Source organism: Watersipora subatra, chromosome 3, assembly GCF_963576615.1.
Source record: "Watersipora subatra chromosome 3, tzWatSuba1.1, whole genome shotgun sequence".
Classification (NCBI taxonomy): Eukaryota; Metazoa; Bryozoa; class Gymnolaemata; order Cheilostomatida; family Watersiporidae; genus Watersipora; species Watersipora subatra.
Window position 1 is genome coordinate 9675561 of NC_088710.1, and position 25266 is coordinate 9700826.

At 36.4% G+C, this 25266-nt stretch overlaps 1 protein-coding gene across 2 annotated transcripts; it reads left to right on the forward strand.

The window, feature by feature from the left end:
• The first annotated feature begins 16 nt into the window (after positions 1-16).
• On the forward strand, positions 17-20998 carry LOC137390020 (uncharacterized). 2 transcript variants are annotated; one of them, XM_068076244.1, is made up of 14 exons: positions 17-148; positions 1243-1716; positions 2386-2486; positions 3100-3386; positions 3556-3730; positions 4462-4653; positions 6349-6996; positions 9926-10019; positions 13147-13280; positions 15541-15709; positions 16893-17033; positions 18406-18555; positions 19765-19928; positions 20166-20998. In XM_068076244.1, exons 2-14 carry the CDS (start codon positions 1248-1250, stop codon positions 20439-20441), a joined length of 3000 nt encoding a protein of 999 aa, XP_067932345.1. In that variant the 5' UTR covers positions 17-148; positions 1243-1247; the 3' UTR covers positions 20442-20998. The 2 variants fall into 2 exon arrangements, with proteins under 2 accessions (XP_067932345.1, XP_067932346.1); XM_068076245.1 differs by lacking the exon at positions 17-148 and having other exon boundaries at positions 1683-1787.
• Positions 20999-25266: the final 4268 nt, after the last annotated feature.

Sequence of the window (25266 nt, forward strand, 5' to 3'; positions counted from 1 at the left end):
CGCTGTCGCGGTTACAATAACAACGTAGCTTACTGGGCTAGTAATAGTAGTAGCGGATGCCGCTCAAAGGTCTTTCACGATGGATTTGTTCATTTTGTTTGGAAAATCCGATTGTGAAAAGTAGCTAGCCACGCTCACTTTTGATCGTGTAAGTACGCAAGTTTTATTCTGCATAGAGGCTAAGAAATTTAATCTGAGAATTGCAATCTTAACACTAACAACACTATTTTGGGAAATCATGTGGTTCATTGCTTAGTTCAGTAGCTATTGTACTGCTGGACAAAGTTTTACACATGTGAACAGCTGTTTTCAAGATGTGCTCTGCGATTCAAACATGTGCAAAACTGTAATACGCGTAGATTCCGTCGTTAGTTCAATGCACTCTTGAGTTGGCAACGATTTGTTTTACATTTGGCACTGGTATAGCCGAGGTGTTTTCCATTATGAACTGCATGTAACAAGGAGTAAAAGAGGTTGTATATGAGACTTTATCAAACACGCCTATGCTATAGTGTTCTAAAATAACGAAGCTACCATGTAGTGCATGATTAAGTTTTAAGAAACCCTCTGTTGGAATTTTCGTAGGATGAATCACTAGAATCATATTTGAATCATTCACAGTAATTGTCGCTCGCTTGCTATGCCAAACTATCCACTAGGTAATTGAATGACTAGGAATTGATGTTTTTAGTAAAAAAAAATGGTTGGTATCTTTGCAGCAGCTAAAACATTTTGAAAGTGGCTGTATGTCATTTCCCATTAGTTCTCTAACTTGCTGAAACCTAGTCAATAAATTTCCAAAAGTGTTATACATCATACTAAATTTATGACGCTAGCCGTTGAGTGACATATATTTATGTGTAGGCCTAGGTGTTAAATTTTTCACCTATGATTCTCTCAATTGTAAACTATTTGATGCTTCTCAGACCTGTCGAAGCTATGTTGTAAAATTGTTTCCATAATAGTGGCCTAAAATTTTTGCACAATTTCAATTGTCTTTCACAAATTATTTGAAGTTGTCTTTCAGTTGTTTCTCACAAATATGAACAGGTGACAAACTACCTATAATGCACTTCACAATTTTTTTCCAGTAGCATTCCCAATAAAGTTGGATTTGGCTGTGATACACCCTCATAGAAACATTTAAGTGTTAGTTGCGAATGCTGTCACCTATACATGTAAGCATTTTGTTAGAATTGCTTAGTTAATTGGTGAATAATTAATTACCACTCTTACTAACAGATGATATGAAAGATCAAGGCCTCTTACAAAGAAGACTAAATGAAGCAAGACGCTGGAAGAAATCAGCTATAGAACTACAAGGTCTTTTGCTCCACCAAATACCTCCTCAAATACTCCATGATCCGTTTCAGTATAAAATCATCTCCCTTGACGTGAGTTTTAATCGCCTCACACATCTCCGTGGACTAGATAGTCTCAAAAATCTGCAAACGTTTTGTGCACGAAATAATTTATTGGAGGAGATTGGTTCCGATATTGTAAACTTGAAATCATTGACTGTACTCGATTTGTCACACAACAAAATTCGGAAGATACCGGAGAGCTTGAGCCAACTGCACGAGTTACGGATAGTTAATCTCAGTTGCAACGAGATTAAACTTTTACCGGAGAGTATCATACACAGCTGCAACCTCGAAAGACTCCATGTGCATAAGAATCCAATAAAGAATGTCTCCAGAGATATTCTTGCACAAGGTATCACCACTTGATTATGTCTCTCCCTATTTTTCCTCTAACCTTAGGAGCTTGATGTCTACTTTTATCTGGTGAGAAAAGTAGGCAGTTTATCTTTGGTGCATAAGCTAGGTACCTGGTTTGGCACTGTTGGTTTTCGTTCCTCTTAAATAACAAGCTGCATGCACCCTATCATCTCAGGGTATCGCTCGCAGTGGCAAGAGGTTCACATTCTGAATTATGTGGAAGTTCAAAAAAATTTAGTAATATCATAAAAATCTAGTAATATCATAAAAATATTAAACCAATTGTGTAGGCCAAGTGTTCCTGCCTTAGGAGTCAGTAATATTTATAATCTCTCAGGATACATAATTACTACTGAAATTCCATAACTTATTTTTCATGAATTTCATGCTAGTAATCGGCTCTTGCAAGTTGTGGTTCAAAATTAACCAAACCAGTTTACTGACCGGTAGTATTTTCTTGCAGTAATTACCAAATTGTTTGTGGTTAGCAGGGCTGAGAGAATGGTATGGTAATGAAAGGCCATAGAGCTATTCTCATGAAAGCAGATGATAAGTCAATATTGTATTCATATTTTAATTCAAGGTTCATTTGACATCATATGTCTAATACTAAGTCTGTTCTAGCTTGTGGACTATCAGGATCCCAACCATTTCTTCTATACAGGGTTGGCAATGCTAAGGAAGCACTTCCCACCATCCAGTCCTGCCAGCTACTGGAAGAAGTGTGAAATGTGTACGATAGACCGGTTTATGAAATCTTTGAGGGTGGGTAGCCTATTGTAGTGAAAGGTTTCAATAAAACTTTTGAGGATATGATCTTCATAATAATGCCAGTATTTTAACAAACTACAATAAGCACATACCATTGACATGTAAATAACTAGAGTGCTGGAATAGGTTAACTGTTTTTTATCTTTCAGCTTGATGTTCTCTGTAGTCACTACAGTTCTGTTTCGGGATTTTGTACAACCAGTCGCATGAAGAGTGCAGAATCACGGAACAGACCTGTAGTAACCCCAGAGAGAAACATCAACCTGGAAAAAGATAAATACCATTAACCTATTCCAGCATTCTAGTTATTCATAACACCAAATTTTTCAGAGTGTAGAGTGCTGTTAGCAGTAGTCCTGGCTAATCTATTATAACTTTAACATGTATGTACAGTACTTACACTCACCTACAGTAGGTGTTGCAACTCTGTACTTCAAATATGTGCAACTATTTCCATCTATGCCTAACCTAAATAGACCCTGGCATGTGCCAGCCAATTATATGCGTCACTTTATCAAATACACTAATCTGTTACCTACCTTCAGGTTCTTCAAACTACTATGGGAACTATTTCAAATACAAAACTAACGTCATCTTTGTGCTACAGCTTACTGAACCATCTGGCAATCAAGAGGTGAGGACAGGACAGCACAAACCTTCGGGCACGAGTGACTACGGTACTTGCACGTGTTCAGGCTCTGGGGGAGGCGAGGCTGATGCAAAGGGTTGCCTGTCTAGTCACACCTGGACTGACTCTTCTAGTTGCCATGGTGACTACAACAGCGACAGCGATCTTTCTGTCGGCTCTCATAGCTTTCGGAGCGAGTACGAAGAGGGCAGCACCCTAAGACATGCCAGCACTGATTCCGACGATGACGATAGCTACTTTGAAAGGTAATACCATAGACATCTCATTACATGAACATCAAAAACAGCAATTCATTTGTAGTTTATGCTATACAAAAGAGCGAAGAGATCATGTCTTGAGATACTTCACAAATATCTTCCTATAGCTTTTCATAAAACACTGTCTTGTTCATTTGAATAATATGATTGATTGCAGGTTTGGTAAAACGTTGCCTGATCGCTCTCGGATACTGAAGTACAAAAGAGTGACAGCGTTGATACCAGGCAATAATAAGAATGCCTACACCCCGGATGAGTTCACACTAAATGTAGTGGAGGACTTGTATTACACCCCTGTATTTACTGAGAGAACAACTATGCACGCGAGTCAGGTACCTGCAACCACTTGTCACATTGTATCTTGACTCGCCATGTAAAGTATTCTCAGAAATATACAGTGTAGGAACATGCAAGAATATTTACGAAGGCAGATTTACTGCTTGAGTTATTAGTCTCTATCCCTATGTTTCCATGATGCGGTTAGTTCGCAGGTTTGCGTCATCCGGAATATGAAAATGGTAAAAACCCACAAGTCAAGCGAGTTTTGTTAGTCACAAATTGTTATCAAATAATTCATGCTTGCGAAAAACAAAAGCGACACTTGTGAATGATGTGCAAGAAAATGCCGCGCAAGCTATTCCATTTTAAACATTTCCACACCTCAGTCATTATTATTTCGAAAGCGCTCTGCTAAGTGAGACAGAAGTGTGTTGCTATGACTTTTGGGGGTAGAGTTTCATATCTCTTTTAACAAAGCACCCACATTAGTTAGCAACAAACAAATGCACATCGAAACACTTATTCCACAGTAACTCAACGTGCACACAACTCCAACTCCGAATCCGCACAGTAGAAACATAGTGATTGTTTGATAAAGAATTTGTAAAGTTAATCTGTTTTTAGCGACAGCGGGTTTTAAATATTTAGCAGTAAATTGTAAAAATTGGTGAACACTGGTTGGTCATGCCTTATAAAATTCTATCATTTGTATTTTCAATAGCCTCACCCTTTATACTCCACCGCTCCGTAGTAACATATCATGTTGAAATTAGTGCTATTACAGGTTGTTTCTCTCGGCCCACACGGAGCTGAGTTTTATGATGATGAACCAGCTCTGATCTACTTGCCTCTCGGAGCTCACGTAGACAATCCAGACATGATCGTCTGCCTCTGCAGCAACACCGGAGAAGGAGACATTCCAGACTGGCAGCGTTTGCCCTCCTCCCACTACCACTATATAGCCAAAGAGAATAAGGTAGCAGGTTTACATTCAGTTTTCAATTCATACTTTATATTATCTACATAGAGGGAGTGTTGGGTAGGAGTATGGTTGTCTTGCTACTCCATGAACCACAAACTGTAAAGGGCTTGTGGCTCAGGCGTTTCTAGGCGGCGGTGTTTTATTGATCTCATTCTGAGGCTATAGCTTACAATTAAAGTATTCATTTCAATTCGCATGTGGTAGCGAGGCTGTCTAATGATAAATGCTAAGTTTTTGGTATCTCTATCAATGTTTGTTTTTATCTGTTTTTTTTACTTAGATTTAGAATTTGAAAAACTGCTGATTAAAGAATTTCAAACAGAGATTTTGTATTAACTCCTGATTCTGTGTATGTTTGCTGGTTTAATTTGGGATGCCGCTATATTATATCATATAATAAAGGAAACTTTAGTTTTACAACTAACTAGCGGTAAGCATGGGGGTGTCAAGGATTTCTTTCATTTACATCAGGTGCCTGCAGGTGGATGTTTAATAGGCTGGTTATCACAGTGCATCCTACACAGGAAGACCTCGAGTTTAGGCGTAATATAAAACACTCAGATTTGAGGTAATTGCTAAGCGATTTGAAATCTAGGTTTTTACTGCAATTTTTTTAAAGTCACACTCAAATGGTTATGAGATTTTTAGTCATCACCAAATTTTTTTCACTTGTAAAAAAGTAATAAAATTGACTAACAACATTAGACTAACAGCGTCGAGACCAAGTGTAACAAAATACCTCAAATCTAGACAAAGACTTTATTACTCCTAGGTCTGACGATTCGTAAAAATATATACTGGGTTATTAAGAACCAGAAGTTTGGGAACCAAATATTTATAGTGACCAGACAGAAGGTACGATGTATATATGTGTTAGTTTGGATGAAATTGGCCAAAAAATATGAAGATGCATAGTGTTTATTTTTTTACGCAGACAAACAGACTGACACGCCATGGCAAGATTAAATTTATAGATATAGGTTATGGCTCAAATTATCCGATTTTACGGTTCACTCTTTAGAATCTCTGTAGTCTTATCATTGATCTCTTTAAATACTTTACCTTTGGACGGGGTATCACTATTATTATAGTGAAAGAAGTTTGTGTTGAGAACTATTGTCTAGTTTTGTATTTTAGTTTGTTTCACTGCAAGCAAGTCACATTGACCAGCAGTGTTGGACAGGTGTACAATGAATTTGCTATTCCTGTAGCCTGGGTAACTATAGGCTCTGGTAGAATTCAAGGAGGGTTAGAGTAAGCCACCCAACAGATTTTACATATATTGTGGCTTAGTCTTTGTTTACCGGTTTTGTTATGCGCAGAGATAATGTCCATTGGTATTAATTTTTAAACAATTTAATCTTTGTGTAGCAATGTATTATATGCAGGTTTCAATGTTTAGTGCATATTGGGAATAATCAAAAAACATAATTGCCGGTAGAATATGTAGGCAGGTTTCTAATGGTGGACTGACCATTGCAGATGTAATGTATTCTCAATTGGATAGGTAGTCAACAAGCCAATCGGTCATTCACTGCGGCAATTGTGTCTAACATCTGAGTGATGGGCCGGACAGCCAATAAGAATGGTTATACATGTACTCTGGATATAGATGCCTTGCGCGGAGGCCTTCGCTCAACATGTCCAGACTTGCCCGATATGTCTAGATTTCATTATTGATGGTTGCAGGTTATGATACGGGCCTGGCACTTCAGTCTGTACACAGCCATAGTTTCATGCCCCTACCCCGAACTCACTAAACAAGTGCATGTTGACTGCCCCACTACTTTGGAAATCAGTGCTGTCAAAGGAGTTAAAGTCCACTTTCCTGATCACTCATTGGATGATGACTTTGAAGCTCGTGTCAAGGTCTTTTATTCTGATGATCCGACAGTCCCAGAATCATCCATCGACGAGATTCGGGATGAAAATGCCCTGGCCACTCCGATTATCATGTTGGGTCCGCATGGCGTAACTTTTAACAAGGACGTTCTTGTACAACTACCTCTACCCGACTGCGAACAAATTATTGAAAAGTTTGGCGTAGATCCTAAAAATTCGCTGACTATATATCATTCCTCAACCGGAGAACTTGAAGACTTGGCATGGGAGCCATGCAACGTAGAATATACCGTGCAGCAGGAAGCCGATGGGAGTTATGTTCTCGTATTTCCTGTAAGACATTTTTCATGGTATAAGTCCGTCTGGGGCATACTGGCATCGACCATGCACAATGCAAAGGTCGGAGTGTCGTACTTTTATCCTTATATAAGATTCGCCATGATGTGTACGGCCATGATGGATGAGACTGCCGATACTCGGAGCTTTGGTCTGGAGGTAAGAAAGAATCATTAATGATACTAACGCTCTCTGTTGCCTCACTAACACTGTCTATGCCCCCACTAGGCTTTACATAATTTCTCTCCAGCCTGATAGGCTGCACACTGTCAAGGTGCGGCCACACGCAACAATTTTTTTGTTGGTTCTGACCGAAATCACAAAATGAATGAAAAATACAGAATTATTCGGTCGATATTCACAGAATTATCTCAGCTGTGCATGCACACCAAAATCGTCGACGAAACACTTTTAATTGGTTGGATAAATTATTATCGATTGCGATTTTAGCGGCTTTTTGCGATTGGTATAGTTCAAGACACCTATTACGACATACAATAAAAATACCAACGCAATTTAACATGGTACATACGATGCAACTGCCTAAATTGCGCTATTGTTGGTTCTTTATCCTTTGCAAAGCATGGCTACAAATCGTTTCTTTTTTAATAATAATAATTTCATTTTAGCAGCAACAGTTTCGTTGTAAAAAAGTTGCCATCTTCAGCGCAATCAAGTCAGTTGCATCGTATTTACTATGGCAAATCGCGTGTTTAGTTTTTGTTAGTGTTTTTCTTGCGTGTCGCGATATGTGTCTTGGACTATATAAATTGTGAAAGCTGCTAGAATCATGCTCGTAATAATTTGTTTAGCCAATTAAAAGCGTTTCGTCAATGATTTCGGTGTGCATGCACAGCTCAGATAATTCTGTGAATTTCGGCCGAATAATTCTGTATTTTTCGTTCATTTCGTGATTTTGGTTGGAACCAACGAAAAAATCATTACGTGTGGTCATACCTTTACCATGTTATCATCAGAAATGTCAAATAGTTGTGAAGATTGTGCAGAAATAAAACTAATAAATTTGTATCAAACTATACCTCAACCTGTGTATTTAAAAATGGTATATTTAGAAGTTCAACTCAAATAGCTTTTAGCTCAAACATGTACTGTGTATGTTCATTTGTTTGTTTGGTATTCCTGGCAGGGATATAAGTTTGTTACGATCTTGTTCATCACGGCTATAATAGACATCAATATGCTGTGGTTTTCAACTAAGAGTTAGCAGACACACGTCAGTTATTCTCTGCAATCCTCATCCCTTGAGTTGACTCTATGAAACTACTGGGGTTAACATGATTTGCTCTCTTTTTAACCACAAATCACTTGTACACAATGCCTGTGTACATCAGGAAACTTTGTGAGCTATTTTAGAATTATAAGTCATGTAGGCCTAATATTTAAATCACAGAGGAAAAAATTGTTTGCGTGTAGCACCAACTAGACCAGTGATAACAAGCAGTTCATTTTCTCTTGTTTACAGCTATTTGTCACAGTTAGGTGGACAAAAGTTGAATACGAATGTTTTTAATAATTTTGCCTTTTTCATTTACTAATGTCAGTGTTTGATCCTATTCCCTCGTATTCAGCCCTGTTAACAGCTAATAGTTAACTGTTTGCAGCTAACAGTTAACTGTTAACAGCTAATAGTTAACTGTTAACAGCTAATAGTTAACTGTTAACAGCTAATAGTTAACTGTTAACAGCTAATAGTTAACTGTTAACAGCTAATAGTTAACTGTTAACAGCTAATAGTTAACTGTTAACAGCTAATAGTTAACTGTTAACAGCTAATAGTTAACTGTTAACAGCTAATTTATAAATGGAACTAAGTTTGCCAAACAATAATACATTGTCACATTCATAAGAAGTCCCATTGGCCTTATCGAAAAGCAAACAAACCGCACAAAGCAAGCGGCTGATTGGAGATGTAAATCAAATGCCAGTCTACATGACGGGTTTTTAATAAATTTGACTCGTTGAGTCTCATCTCCAAACTACCTTGCCTCCATGACTAGTTAACACTGCTGATAGTATTCAGTGTTATGTTAAAAATATGCTTCACTGCGTAGTGTGGGCTAATAGAGTGTAATGCCATGACAGCGGTCAAATATTCAGATTGGTGTCAGCGAAGCATGTAATTAGTTTACTACTGAGCACCGTTGATTCCACCGTTGAGTCATCACGGGACTCATTGTTTATCACCCGGCATAACACATAGTTACACCGGTCCACCACTAGTCTGTTTATTAGATTTGAAGGCTGTCATCAACCCTTGGGCTTGTAGAAAGTCTACTGTCCAGATTGCTATGATTATGCAGTTGCTATAATGTGGATTGTTAAGTGTTACCAGCACTGTCAGAAGCGGCAGTAGTGACCTCACCTCTATTGTCCTCTATAAACATAGTATAGCCACAGCTAGTAGATCGTTGTTGCATGCTGCAAACGCTGTCTATTCCCCACCACTGGAATTTACATTATTTTTTCTGAACTGAGAGGCTGTACACGGTTGCTATGTTATTGAAGACTATCATAAATAGTCAAAGATAGGTTACAAAAACAAAACTAGTCGATTTGTATCAAAGTGTACCTCAACCCACGTATTTGAAAAAAGGTATATTTAAAAGTTCAACTCAAATAGCTTCTAGCTCAAACATATACGGTGTACTTTCATTTGTTTGTTTGGTATTCCTGGCAGGGAATATAAGTTTGTTACAATCTTGTTCATCATGTCTGTAATAGACATCAATATGCTGTGGTTTTCAAGTAAGAGTTAGCAGACCCAGTTATTCTCTGCAATCCACATCCCTGAGTTAACTCTATGGAACTACTGAATATTGTAATTACCTTTAACCAAATGAAACCACCGCTAGTCGGTACCATAAATTGGGTTCTCTAGCATATGTGCAGTAAGCTTACAGACTTATAACAGAGTGAATCTACGTTGCAAAGTTTATGCTTTTAGGAATATTGAAAACTATGTCGGATGTCCACTGTGTGGATATGGCAGCAACTTCCCATTTACCTTTCTTTGCCCAGGACATTTTTTGTCATGCACAGAAATATGATTTGCCTTATTATTGTTTAGATAATCTTCTATCGAAGTGATAAAAAGCTACCAGAAGTGGGCAACTACAAACACCGTGTTGGTGGCAGTCTGAAACCAAAATTTGTAAGGCCAGGTATGTTTGTCACGCTAGAGTTGCCTTTTAAATATAGTGTCATTGATATGAGGTAAAGTCATATTTTGTGGTTTGGTTGATATGCTATGATTGTTCACATCCGCTCATTGGCATGCATGACCTACTAGCTACTAGAGTGTCTACTCATAGCGACCAGCGTTGTAGCTAGCGTACAATTTGAATGGTTGCTAAGCAACAAGCTTGTTGTAAACTCTCGTGTACCCTAACAGCGCTTGCTGCAGTATTGACTGGCTTTATTCTCCTGTAATGATATCTCATAATCCTTCAGACGTTGTCAGCTCTATAGATTTTCCCTCTTTGGTTTTCTCAGTGTTAGAAGGAGCCTGATGATGCAGAAATGTTTGATATGATACACATCTCCTTTTTTTAGCAAACTTTTTTTTTCACAGGCTAAATATTTTAAGGTTTACAAAGTATAGTATCGTGTACAGTACATAGTGCAGTGTGTGTATAGGCTTTATTAATGTTATTATTCCTGTATCTACCGACCTATATATAGGTACATCTGTTAAACTGGAAAATCGTCTAAGCCAGACCACTCATTGCCCCTCTTATAGGCCATTTTAACGAGTGTTTGACTGTACCTGTTTTTTTCTTAGTTTCTTGTAGTTTTTAGTGATTACGAGATTGCAGATTTACCACACTCTAGGCACTTATGCAATGTGATACCAAAGCAACATAATGGCATGACAAGAGTGTGCATGCTAAAAAATTACTCGATGTATAGAAAGCGATTGTCTTGAATATTATCAAAAAGTTGAGAAAGGTTTCAGCATCACTTTTCCGTTCCACAACATTTAGGCTTAAAATTTTGATGGCGCGAGAGTATGTCACTGATGAATTAATTAAAACTGGTTTATTAAAAAGTATGTGCGATAAATTGGCAATGACTGCTAAAATGAACATATGGGATATCAAATCGAAAATCATATAGTTTAGCAACCTCACATATACTCATACCAAAAATATTAGTATATATAAGGCCACTGAAATCTTTTTGATACGATCTTTAGGAAGAAGCTACAATAGCTTTTGTTGGCCAGATTAATAAACCCACTGCTATTAGTGCTATACTAGAAATTCCACTGTCATACAGCCCACGACCAAAGTGATATTGGAAAAAAGAAAGGGTACTGATGGTTGAGAAATGCAATATTAGCAGTCAAATGACACTACAGTGCAATAGGATAACTGCAATGGTAGCTGTAATGTACTGGGTGTGGGTGTTATTATATACAATAAACAGCAATAATGAAAGAAAAGATTATATTTTTATATCTCTCCTCTGCAATAGGAAAATGCATTATTGGCCAATATTAGAAGTAGAATGCACTGATATTATTAGAATAACCAATATTATTAATATAGTAATACAGTAATAATAGAAAACCAATGAACAATTTCATTTACATTTAAAAACGTCATAGCTAACAATATCAAGAAGTATCAAAAAAAATATCCAAACTTAGTAATAGAAATACAGTAATAATAGAAAACCAATGCGCAATTTTGTTTACATTTCAAAACATCATAGCTAACAATATCAAGAAGTATCAAGAAGAATATCCAAACTTATAATTAAGTATCGTAATCTCATAAAAATCGTTAGAAAAAAATATCATCACCATTTCCTTTACTTACATTGCGTTGGACATCAGTTAGAATACCAAAGTACTCAAATGTGTCTGAAATGTCAGTTAATTAGAAATCGGCAAAAATGAAACGATTTCAGTACTCCTACGTTAATCACCGAAACCTTCGACAATTCGACAATGCTATAGACTGGTGAAAAATGCACGTTATTTTTTCGTGAAATGCGCATGATTTAATCATTCTATTCTTTGTTGCTCGGCGTTTCAATTTTCGGTCTTAACTTTTATAAAAGTGAGGCTTGACAAGTTTTAATAACAATTTTCGTCCAAATAAATCTGTCTATTTGTGTAAAATCCGATCAGATAGGTAAGTTTTAAGATAATGACGACGGTTTACAAAGACTTGGTAACATATTTAATTAGGTTTGTATGTGTTTTGTATCGTTATTATACTTTAATGACTTTACAAAACGATGGTTAAATTTGGTGATGAAATTTTGATTCAAGGGTTCGTCTCATTGTTGATGAATAATTTTTGGGAGTTGTGTGCGCATGTGCATTTATCATAAATCTCCCAACCAATCGCTTCGCTCTGTTTGGTCGTGGGATCATGTGTGTACTGAGGCAATTGCAGCACTTTTGTTCAAGAGGTAATAAAGCTGCCATGAAAATGACCTGCTCCTCTGTTTTAGTTTATCAGTGGCTTCTTTAATAAATCAACAAAGGTATTTGCACTAGGCCAAATTTAAAGTGTGTGTCTCTAGTTGCTCTTTTAATTGTCACATAAAAGCTGATTTTTTGATTAAATTTGTTAGTACACTTACACTCTATAATTGTAGCTGATGATTTAGTCGTCCTTGGATAACTGGTTACCAGCTCAAACGATATTATACTGTTTTCATTCAAGCATAATGCGCTGTTATTACTGAAATTTTTTACCATTACCATCATAGAGTGATGCAATGTTATTGCAGGTATTACCGTAATAGAGTGGTGTACCGTTATTTCATGCATTATTATGAAAGAGTGGTATATTGTTATTGCAGGCAATACCATGATAAAGTGGTATATTGTTATTGCAGGCGTTCCCATGATAGAGTGGTGTACTATTATTGCAGGCATTTCTATGATAGAGTTGTGTACTGTTATTGCAGGCATGTCCATGATAGAGTTGTGAACTGTTATTGCAGGCATTACCATGATAGAGTTGTGTACTGTTATTGCAGGCATTACCATAATATAGTGGTGTACTGTTATTGCAGACATTACCATGATAGAGTGGTTTACTTTTATTGCAGGCATTACCATGATAGAGTTGTGTACTGTTATTGCAGGCATTACCATAATATAGTGGTGTACTGTTATTACAGGTATTACCATAATATAGTGGTGTACTGTTATTGCAAGCATTACCATAATAGATTGGTGTACTGTTATTTCAGGTATTACCATAATATAGTGGTTTACTGTTATTACACTTATTACCATGATAGAGTGGTGTACTGTCATTTCAGGTGTTATTGTGATAAAGCTGCTTTCAAATGACTTTGAAGCTGACACTCTGCACGGTGAAAATGCTCAGCTACAAAAAGAGGAGCTTGAATTTCATGGACTCGAGTTTGAAAAGCAGTTCGCTTGTGTTTATAAGGTTTGTTAGTGTTTGGAATCACCCTCTCTTTGTCATGGTGATTGTAAAATAAAACACAACTCCGAGTCGTTTTTGTGATGATTGCCCGACATACGATATACAACACACAAACATATTATGCACAGTGCATCCCTGCTGTACAACATTAATTTGTTCCAGTGTTGGCATCGTAAGGCGAAAATGTCATATAGAAGGGTATAGAAACCCACAGTAATTATCTAATGCAAACGTCTCCTGGTAAAAAAATCAAAATTTTATTTTCGTACTGTACTGTACATTATTAAAAATTAGTAACAAAATAGTATGTTAACCTTAGTGACTATATTTACCTACAGTAACTTTAGTGTATTTAGTCGTTATGATGTGCAACAAGATATAATATTACAATGTAATATGAGCAGTACGTACCGTAGAGAGTTCTTACCTTTGAGACAGATGTATAACAAACTTTGAATTTAACTTAAAGGTTGACTTGCAACAAAATTCACATTACAGTCATTTGGTATCAAAAGATTCACCATGTCTTACTCTGTTGTGTTGTAAGTGCTAAATATGTGGAAATGTGATTACAAGCTCTTAAAAGCTAAACGAAAAGCCGCCGTAGATTGGAATCTCTTTATTTTGATGACGTAGCCATGAAATTTGGTTATCGTCTTGTCACGTATGTTCTCACGTGAATTGAAAGGCCAATACAAAGCTCAATATAAAACTTATCGTAGTACTAGTTTATGACAAACGCTTCAGGTTTTACCGAAGATCTCGTATCAAATATAGATGCTCACTACTTTACAGTTTTATTCGGCCTGGTCTAATCGGCAAGTCGTAATCTGATTATGTGACCCAATACTTCACAAATAATTTTTACAGCACTTTTCGATTATCACAGGTGACCAACAGGCTCGTCATGATTATCAGACAATGATATGTACTCCTTCGAGGTAAGGTTAAAAAGTTAAATGAATTTTTGCGGTAAGTTATAAGATATCAGTGCTAAAAGTGACAGCATTACAATGACGATAAACAAACGCGTAAGAACAATAGACATGGTTTTATTGAATGTGTGAAGTATATTTGTGAAAATATTTCGACGAATAAGGTTGCATGAAAATGTAAACAGAAACCATCTCTCACAAATGCGTCACATGTGAGTCGTTTGGGAAAGAGAATCCAAACTACGGCGGTCTCGTGTGGCTGCGATTAACTGTTCGTTTTTGAGTTTTTAAGAGCTTGTAATCACATTTCCACATATTTGGCACCTACAATACAACAGAGTAAGACATGGTAAATATTTTCATATCAAATAACTGTAATGTGAATTTTGTTGCAAGTCAACCTTTAACTAAACCTTAATATGGTCATCATCTAAGCTTATCTGTTTCCAGTTTCGTCTTCACTTTAACGAATAACATTAAACTGAGAGGGAGAGAATCATGACTATTTTAGGTGTTGTGGGGAGATTTAGGCAAATAGCTTATCGGTATCTTTGTTATTCTGATGTATTCAACACACCGACTGCCAAATTTTAATTTTGAGAAAAATTTTTGGTGATGTCGCATGGCGAAAAAATGTCAAATGACTGGACGAAAAAATTTCGTAAGGCAAAAAGCTGCATAACGGGGTAATCGTAACTCGGGGGTGCACCGTACATTGTTTGTGAACATTCTGCTTTCGTACATCTCCTAGGCTGAGTATATAGCTCACTGGTACAGCATAGCACATAATAACTCACAATATATTTTTTCAGGAGGGAACAAATTCAACTGTTTTACTGATTTTACTTGTTTATTGCGTAATTGTTGGTGTTGCAAAGGAAAGTTTTAGTAAAATTTGAATCCATAGCTGACTATTAAATAGAGAAAAAAAATTGTGCCTGAAAAATATTGAGTAGCCAATTTCACGAATGCTACATGAAAGTGTCACATGACGCAGGGTTGCACAAATATTGATGTCATTACATTTATCAGCAGGCATTTCACGATGTGCTGCACTTGGGTTTGTTTAGTCTTATAGTTCTGGTGTGACATCACATAAAGTACATAATAAGACAGACTATGTATGGTGGCTTAGCATACATGAAAAGAGTGGTCAAATATACATTCCACTTGTCTTAATATGATACTATGATAAGGTTAGAAACTTCAAACTGTTATCATTGGCCGTCTGGTAACTTTGTGAAGAGCACATAACTCCAAATACTAGCACTAGATCTGGTACTAATGCTTTATTATTGTCTTTAAACTGTAATGGTCATTGTTTACAGGGTGAACCGGTGAAAAAGGGAGTTTTTGGTAAATGTATCATAGAGCGGAAGGCTTCAGGATTCAATGAGAACATATTTGAGTTTAATCTTACTAAATGTGGTAACGAAGGAGAGTTTCAGTTTGAGAACACGGATGGCTGGTCGCTAATGGCAACAAGGGAACTAGCTAGTAGGTCTTTTCATCTCATCACTCATCATTTTGTGTCGCTTTCGTTTGCTATCGATCATCTTCAGTGTCTTTTCACTGCTGAAACTAAATGCAATTATATTAAGTTATTTTCAATTAAATGAATCTTTATTGAAGAGCTCACTGCTTCAAGTGCCTCCCTCACATTAAAATTGGTTATACGTATGAACTCTACCTAAAAATTAGTATGTAAAAATCAGCTTAGTTTAATCTAAAATGGCATTTCTATCTTTAGCTCTATCTTTCAAGATTGTGGCCTGGCACTGTTAGCCCTAAGCTCATCAATTGATTATATCTTAGCTGTATAATTTCAATGTAATTTTTGTCTTGGCTTTAATTTTGATATCTCATTTTGAGCATGGCACTTGAAGATAAAGCTATTTATAAATATACACGTACTGTATGTGGTTATTTTATCATTGCGTATCTCCTTCTTTTTACATTTGATTTGTGTCAACTGTCTTCATGGGCACACGAATCTCTTTTGCACTCAATCATAAAGTTTATGATTTGTAGTTTTATATACCATTGCAGCACTCTTACCTCCAGCTATCAGTTCGAGTGTGAAGCTGGTGCAATGTTCTTAAATAAAGTCTCTACAGAAGTACTGACTGCTTTGATGGGTCATCTCATCATTTTAAAACATTTAGAGTTGATCTTTTATGAAACTTTGGTCAAAAAATAAATCTACTTCATGTATCCAACTTACCAGCGAAATCTCTTCACCTTTTGTCCTGGATGATGCTTGGCAGTCTCTGCTGACTCGTTCAAGTGCTATCTTGCCGCTTCTCATAGGTTTAGCATTCTCGTTACACCTGGCATATTGGGGCAAAATTGTGAGCTGTTTGGGAGTTATTCACTCTTGTGTCAAGTTGCTAAAATGCGTTGTTAGCATGGAAGCTAAATGGAGAGATCAATGTTAAAATGACATTAAAGGGCACTTCTACAACTTTTCATAAACTGCCATTTTTTGACCAGCTTTCCAGGTACAACTTGTTTGAGGTCTTATTTCCTATCTAAAAATATTTTAATTTAGTTTTATAAAAGGTCTAACCACTCAATCTATGACTTCTTAGCCATTAATTGTAATATTTCAAACAAATTTTTTTTCGCCAAAGCAATTTTCATCTTTGGCGTTATGTTACTACTCTCCGTGTTATTGTAGGCATGCTGGGAATTACTTCTGATGAAAACTGGAAAACTTTTGCTAAGCATCTCGGATTCACTAAGCATGAGATTAAGAATAGACTGAGCTCCACTACAGATCCTTTCGCTTTAATTATGGGGGCTTTCCAGGCTAGAGGAGGTGAGCATCCTTTTTTAATGGCTGCGCAAGCGCTATTGTTTTAAAGGTACGTTATATCCACCTCGTTGTTGTTCTAAAGGTACGTTATATCCACCTCGTGGTAGCAAACATATGATAATCCCTCACTTTGCGAGGTTAATCCGAACAGACGACCCCTGTGGGAAGTGAAAGTCCGAGAAATGAAAGCTAATTTTTTAAAGTATATGAGCCAAAATTTCAATACTAGCATGTTTAGACTGCTTTCTAAACTTATTGTATTTATTGCGTGAATTTCTTATATAATAAATAAATTGAGTTATTCTTGACTGATTTTTGGTTTATATTTCAACTCCAGTTTTAGTATTCTAAACCAAATAATCTTCCTATGCAGTATGTATGTGGCTTGAACTTGATCTGGGTGGAATATTCATGCTTGTGATTAACTGGGTTCGTTGTGAGAAGTCATGTTTGGAAACATGAGAGGGGAGACAAATCTCATTTGTCACAATGTATGTTGTATGTACATATAATTCATGAACAGATTAAGCAATAAGACTGACAGCATGTTCAGTCCATTCTAGTCCACAAACGCGAAGCTATTGCCTGCCTTATCGTATCAAATAAAGTTACTCTTTCATGATCTTCATGATTCTCTTTTTCTTAAGTTCATTAGAAGATTTTGAGAGTTGTGGGCATTTGAAAGTCATGATAAACTTCAAAACCGTAACAGAAAACTAGCAAACTGCGACTGCTGCTTGCATACTGATGCTCGCGAAGGAATCTCACCGGGCCAGAGAATGAAACAGATTTAATTATTTAACTTGTTTGTTTTTTATTAGTTTTTCTAGTTTTTTAACGAACATTTTTACCCTGCGATGTGCTGAAAATAGGAAAGGTGAAAACCGAAGTAGCCAGTCATCCGTTAGCAATTGGTGCGAATTCTCACATATCCAACTTTTACCTCGCTGCTCAACAAGTAATCTGATATGATTATTTAATAGTTCAATGCAACTGTCACACACTCGCCAGATGACTTTGTTTGAGCCCAGGCTACTTTGATGTCTTAGGCATTAGTAGTTATTAAGTGTCTTTGAACTGTATTAGATGTCAAGTGAAAAGTTACTAGGGTGTTTTGAAAGGATAATAGGTTTCCCAACTTTGGTCAAGTGGAAGTAGTTCTATCAATCAACTTGTCATACCAAATCATTCAATTATCGTTAAGTCTGACAAACATAGTTGAAAGGGAAGCCTTTGAATTATTTGTCTATCAACCTAAGTTAAGTTTTTAGCAGCGATTTCAGCGACATAGTGAAAATAATTGATTGAAATTAAGCTAGGTTACAAGGATGGGATTGGTTACTCGAGACATGCAGCGTGTCATTGGCTTGTGCAGGTTCTCCAGATGAGTTTGTACAAGCATTATACGCTGTGGGCAGGGAGTTTAGAATAGGAGACAGCACACCTACTAGCATTGGTCTCAACAAGTCGCCGAGTAGCAGTGGCCTCAGGACCACCAGCGAGGATGAGAGTGATACATCTCCAGGTAACTTTTTATTTTTTGTATTTGTGTGATGAAGGCGGTAGTCCCAGCCCATATACTGGTAATGAGTATTGAAAAATAGTTAATGACCTATGATATGGGTAGACAGGTGGCAGCAGCGGCGCTGGAACAGCAGCTACAGATAGTTAACTGCTAGAAGTCTCTATAACTAAATACTAGCATGATTTCTCATGAAGGTCAAATGACTGCATCCATGTTAGCATTTTGCTGGCAGACATTAATGGGAAAAGTGGCCCAAAATATAATGTTGCTGTACATAATATAATTTTAGCATTAATAAGTGATATGTACATGCATTGTGCATATTTGTTTATTTTAACAGCCACATTAAGAATTGTTTTCAACTGGAATTATTGCTAGTGACTTATTGGAGTTCTATAAAGATATGTTTATATTTATATAAACATTACCATTTATATATTTATATAAACATTACACAAATGTATTAATGTTTATATTTATATAAACATTAATACATTTAAATAATAAATTTAAATAAACATAAATTTTGTATATATTTACGCATAGTAATGAAAATTAAAGTAGGAATACATTCTTATCATGCTTTGGGTGATTCGAGTATTTTTATGCCAAGTATTTCTTCTTTACCATTTTAGTAATAATAACTAATATATTATATAGATTACTGCTGCGTTATGTAAATAAGAAATATCTTTGTAGAAAAACTAGTCGCTTTGCAACTAAGTTCATGAGACAAAAACCTCTTTTATATTGCACAATACATTCATTGGACGTTATATAATCAGTGTTATGTCATCAGATGCCTTGGTTAAAACAAGCAAAGTACATTGAAATCACATTTCTTAGTTTTCATAAATGAAAGTGTTAACTTCTGTCTATGATATTTGTCATTTTGATGACCAATTATTGGTTAGAAGTGCGAAAGCACAAACTTGTAGATTTCATCAGGCATTATTGTTCTTGCATAGCTCACATTTATATTTCATCAGATGACCACTAAAACTATGCAAGTTGCTGGAAGACGTTGTCAGTGATAATTTTATTTTACATCAGTGTTAACTGCAACATATTTGTGTTTTAAAATCATGATCAGACAACACATTTACCAATGTCGATCTGCTAAGCTACGAATCTGGTTTTGTCTTCGGCATGCGATAGAATTCTGTCTATGCAGTTGTATTGGTAAACTTTGTTTATATGTACGTATAGGTCCTAGCCATTCAAGCACTCCTTCAAGAAAGAAACGAACCTACCCCGGAATGAACATGTTTGAGGGATATTCAAAAAAGAGGCAGCGGTCAGACATATCTGAAAGTGCTGCCTCAAGTTACTCTTCATATCATGAAGACCAGCTTCACAGAACAGCTAAACAGGTATAATAATCACTTATAAATCACCATATACAGTCATACTTTAACACATGAGCTGAATGCATTCTAGGACTGAGCTTGTATGTCAATCTTCTTGCATTTCAAAGTAGTATTTTCTATATAAAATACTAAATACAAATTAATATGCTCCCGTACTATGAAAAACCACCTAACAACAGCATATTACGATGGAGAAATGTGTTTTTAATTTTTGTAATTCACTACCTACTGTTGTTGCAGCCGTTGGGTACAAATGATCTTTGGAAAATCTCGCAGTTCATCAACCAGCACTGGAAGTCACTCGGTAGGAACCTGAGCGTGCCGGAGGAAGACCTTAACCAAGTGGAGCATGCTCACAAGGATATGAGAGAATGCGCTTATCAGGTACTGCTCAAATGGAAGGAACGGTTTCCACAGAAATGCACATTCGGTATTCTTTATGTGGCCCTCTGTGATAGCGGGCTGAACTCTGTAGCCACTGCTCATTGCATCTCACCTCCTAGATCTCCAAAGTAGGAACTATTCAAACTTTCTATGCATACCGAAGTCTATATGCACATTCATTTTGTATTTTTTTATGAAGATAACGCCATATTTACAAGTTAGTAAACGGAACACTTTTTTTGTTCTATTGATCGCCTACATAGATATTGGTTACATGATGCTTTCTAATTATGTCATATTTTTATAGTTCTATGACTTCCTACTGGTCATATGCCCTTGTTGATTGATAAGTTGTTCTTATATAGTTTATAACGTTTTTCTGTTAACTTGTACATGACTTGATATAGTCTATACGTCGTTTACATTATATTTTAAATAGCAAGTACGGAATCACCTATTCACTATTTTCCCAAATTAAATTTTAGTTATTTGTAAATATGTTCCTTGTAAATTTTGTTCTATAAAGCCTGTACATTTGTCTATGTATATGCATGATATTTTTCACTACCAATATCAATCATTTTCTCCCAAATCTTTACACATGTATTAATATGCATATTTTGCGTTTATTTAACTTTTGAATAAACTGGTGAAAAATGACATATTGTCATTAGATGTAGCCTTGAGATTTTCACACACAGCATTCATTTTTATCTTGGTCAACCTATATAGTTACATGAACCTTGCGGGTAAGTTGCTAAATATAATCGTACCTATTTTGTCCTCAATCTGTTTCAATTCGTTGGACTGACTGCTTCAGACATGCAGGCAGGTTGTTGTCTGTTTCTAATATATAAACTAGGGGAGGGTGGGACGCATTTCAACAAAAGTGCATTTTAGGGAAAAACATTTTCCTAAAATATTGGAATATAATGTAGATAATCACAAAGGATGCAGAAATATGTTTTACATATGTATGCCAAATGCACATTCTGCTGGTTGTATACTTTGAAAAAATATGACCAATGTACTAATTGCATAATTGGTGGGTCAACGTGCTCTAGTAGGGGTATGTTAAAACACCTAATGGGGCACGTTGAAACGTCCTTGATTTTATTAGCAAAATTTAGAATCGTGTTTTCTTGAATTTATTTTCAGCCAAACCATTCAAATTTCCACTATCTATCTGAGCAAAAAAACGAAGAGTTTACTATGAACTTTAAAACACTGTGCAACAATTACCACAAACTTCCACAGTATGACAAAACATATTGTACATGTTGGTCCAAAGATCATACTTTTCTTTCTACATGTGAGCATTCGCAGTGATGATATCGATATTATCCAGAAATTTAGGGGTTCATCATGAGGACTAACATTTAGGTACGTCATCAAGGTTTGTTTCAGACAGCAGCATCAATGCTACTCGATCTGTTCCCTCTATAAGAATAGAGGGGCAAGTTGGGACACGTTGCAACTTGCCCCTTTATTCTTATCATTAAAACATGTTGCAACTTGCCCCATACCTTTTGTGTTTCAACGTTCCACAAATGACTCTGAGTAACCAGAATGTTCATTCCAACTCAAGATGATGTAACATCATGAGGTTGGTGGGTGCATTGTGAAGAGAACATGTCTATAGCTGCCTCCACTGACTTTTGACAACATAGGATGATGTACCAAGAAGATATGCAATTCTCTAAATTTGGATATAAAATACAAGGGCAAATAATTACCAATAAGTTTTATAAAATTATGACTCACCTAAATTGCTGTTCATTTCATGCAATCAAGATATCTCATAGGATGACCTAGTAAGCTCTTTAGTTAGTGAGGTAAGAATTTAAATTAATGTAAACAGGCAAGAAATTTGAGGAGTGCTTCAACATGCCTGTTAATGCAATGTGCCCCACTCTCCCCTAATTAGGGTTGCCAGATGGATGAACAAAAAATGCAGGCCATATTGTAGCTGGTAGTAGGTTCTGTATTTGAAAGTGTATAGCGTATAGTGTCTTGTATATAGTTGTATGGTAATTGCATGATATGATGGCATGATATATATACTAATATAATAATGATATACATGCATATAATGCTGTACGGTAATGTATACTAGACCCTACTTAGTATGCATTGTCTCTTCTTCTCTTCAGTCTTACTCACAATATTTAGTTGATTGTCTACACTTCTTTAGCAATGCATCATCTTTTAATACAGCAGCATAAAATGCTTTGCAGTCCATTTTCATATTGCGTGCCACTTGCAGCTCTGATTTTATAGGTACGGTTGATGCTCTGTTTCTTTTTTTGTCCATTTGGCTGTCATAAGTAAAAATATGTGCCCAAAGACGGCATCGCCGGTTGGTATGGAGAGTATATATGATACATGCTTAGTTGTTTCTGGAAATAGTGGTGTGCTATTCAAGATGTAACTCCACTTTTCAGCTGGGGAGCTTAAGGTATTGATGTTATTCCAGGGAATTTTCCTGATACCGCTTTGCTCCTCGTACAATACATCATAATCCACATGGCTTAGATTGAGATCAATCTTAAAGTCAAACATGTGTTGGTAGCTAGGGATGCCTTCTATCTGTGCAAAATGAGTTGCTTTGTATGAAGAAGAGTCCTCTGTGAAGTCAAACCATTTCTCTAGGTAGGCAATAGCTGAAAAAACAAGAACAATTTTGTAATCTGCATTATTTGTATTGTATGCTGTATGCATGTATGTGACCCATTAGGCTTTTTCTAACTTCTACCAATCCAAAAGTGTCACATAAAATGTCTGTTATTTTGTAAGTAATTATTTATCACAGTATGCAGCATTATACATACACGCCATTGCCTAGGAATCCAAGAAGATCTGTGGTGATTATCCAGTGTTCATTGGTGCTCAATTTGCCTGATATTGTTCTCGCTGTGCTACCAAAAAATTTGTCTTTCATTCTGTCTTTCAAGGAGCCTCTCAGTCCATTCATAATGCCATAAAGGTCCATTATTGTACCATTGTACTTCTTGAGTTGCAGAACAGCCTTCTCAAATACAGTGGTAATTTTGATATGAAGCTCAGATAGAGTTCCACAACGCATTCCTTTGCTTGATGATTGTCGGTCCCAACCATTTTGAGTTTCAGTAACTGTTTAACAGCAGTTGGGCAATCATCCCCAAGTGAGATAGAATAACTTTTCACTGCTGGCAAAACCTTCAGTAATCTCTCAACTGCAGGTTTTGATGACAGCCATATTGTGGGCACACGTCTTAGTAGCTCACACCACTCTATATCAAGAAGTTCATAGAAATCCTTAAAGGTTGGCTTGCAACAAAATTCACATTACAGTTATTCGGTATCAAAAGATTCACCATGTCTTACTCTATTGTGTTGTAGGTGCAAATATGTGGAAATGTGATTACAAGCTCTTAAAAGCTCAAAAACATCAAAAAAGCATATATAATTGATACGGGGTCTTCGGTAAAACCCGAAGTGTTTGTCATAAACTAGTACTACGATAAGTTTTATGTTGAGCTTTGTATTGGCCTTTCAATTCACGTGAGAACATACGTGACAAGACGATAACCAAATTTTGTGGTTACGTCATCAAAATAAAGAGATTCCAATCTACGGCGGCTTTTCGTTTTTGAGCTTTTAAAAGCTTGTAATCACATTCCCACATATTTTGCACCTACAACACTGCAGAGTAAGACTTGGTGAATCTTTTGCTATCAAATAACTGTAATGTGAATTTTGTTGCAAGTCAACCTTTAAGCTGCTGTCTTCGGTCTGCTGAAGAAGAAAAATGATTGAAGACCCATATTACTATTAACTCCACATCCAGTTTGGAAGCAGCATTCTTTAAGCAATTGTGCGTGGGATGAGCACAACAGTTAGCTTTTAGTAAGTTTGGTTGCTCTACCTTCAGATGTTGGTAAACAGAATGGTGCACTCCATAGTTCACAGATGCATTGTCAGCACTATACGCTGTCGCCTTCGACATATAACTGTTGAATTTAGTTGGCGATTCCTGAATAGCTTTAGCTATGCTTTTAGTCTTCTTTAGGGTCTTTATAGAAATCCAATAAAACGAAAATAAGACACTTGTTGTTTACCGACTATCGGTAGCAAAATAAACTGAGGAGCGCTCCGAATCGTATCTACGGGAATCAAATGGGCAAAGACACAAAACTTGCAGCAGAGTATAAAGATGGATTTTACCTCTACACATATCTTTTAGAGGTCGAAATGAATCAAAGCAATATTCTATCAAAACGCGGACCAGAACTTGAAAATTTTGTCTATAGGACTTTTCGTTCCATTGTTACTACATGTGCAATCGTATTATTATTGCTCACTTGTTGTTATTGGTAATCGATTTTTGGTCATTGTAGAATTATATAAAGTCAATACGTAGAGTTGATAACATCATATATTATGGACGCAGTTGTGTTTTCACGAGACCAGTGTCGTATAGTGTCCCTCATTGAACTCAAAACCCCTGGAATGGCAAAGGTCATTCGCGATTACAGAAATCCGGCCGACGCCATGTTGAGTTAACATTTGAGTAAATTTCATTGTGTTCAACGTGAGAAAGAAATCTAGTTTCAAATTTAACAGCTATGGAAAATCAAGAATACACCGCTAAATCAAAGAAACAGGCTACTGAGATTACTACTAATAATTTATGTAAGAGACAGAAGGGTGTAGGTGCACAGTGCTATTGCTATTCCATGAACTGCAAAAACCACAAGAATGGACTTTCAAAGGAGAGGGCATGACATTTCACAAGTGAGTCATTTCTACTACTAGTCCCATTACTATTGCTAAAGACTACGACTACTACTAGTTGTGCTACTACTAGTTAGTATGCCACTAGTTAGTTCTAACTAGAGTTGATCAGTGTCACTACTGAGTGTACGAGTTTGACTGTATGTTGTCGGTGATTAGATAAATTTATAAGCTAGCGAGT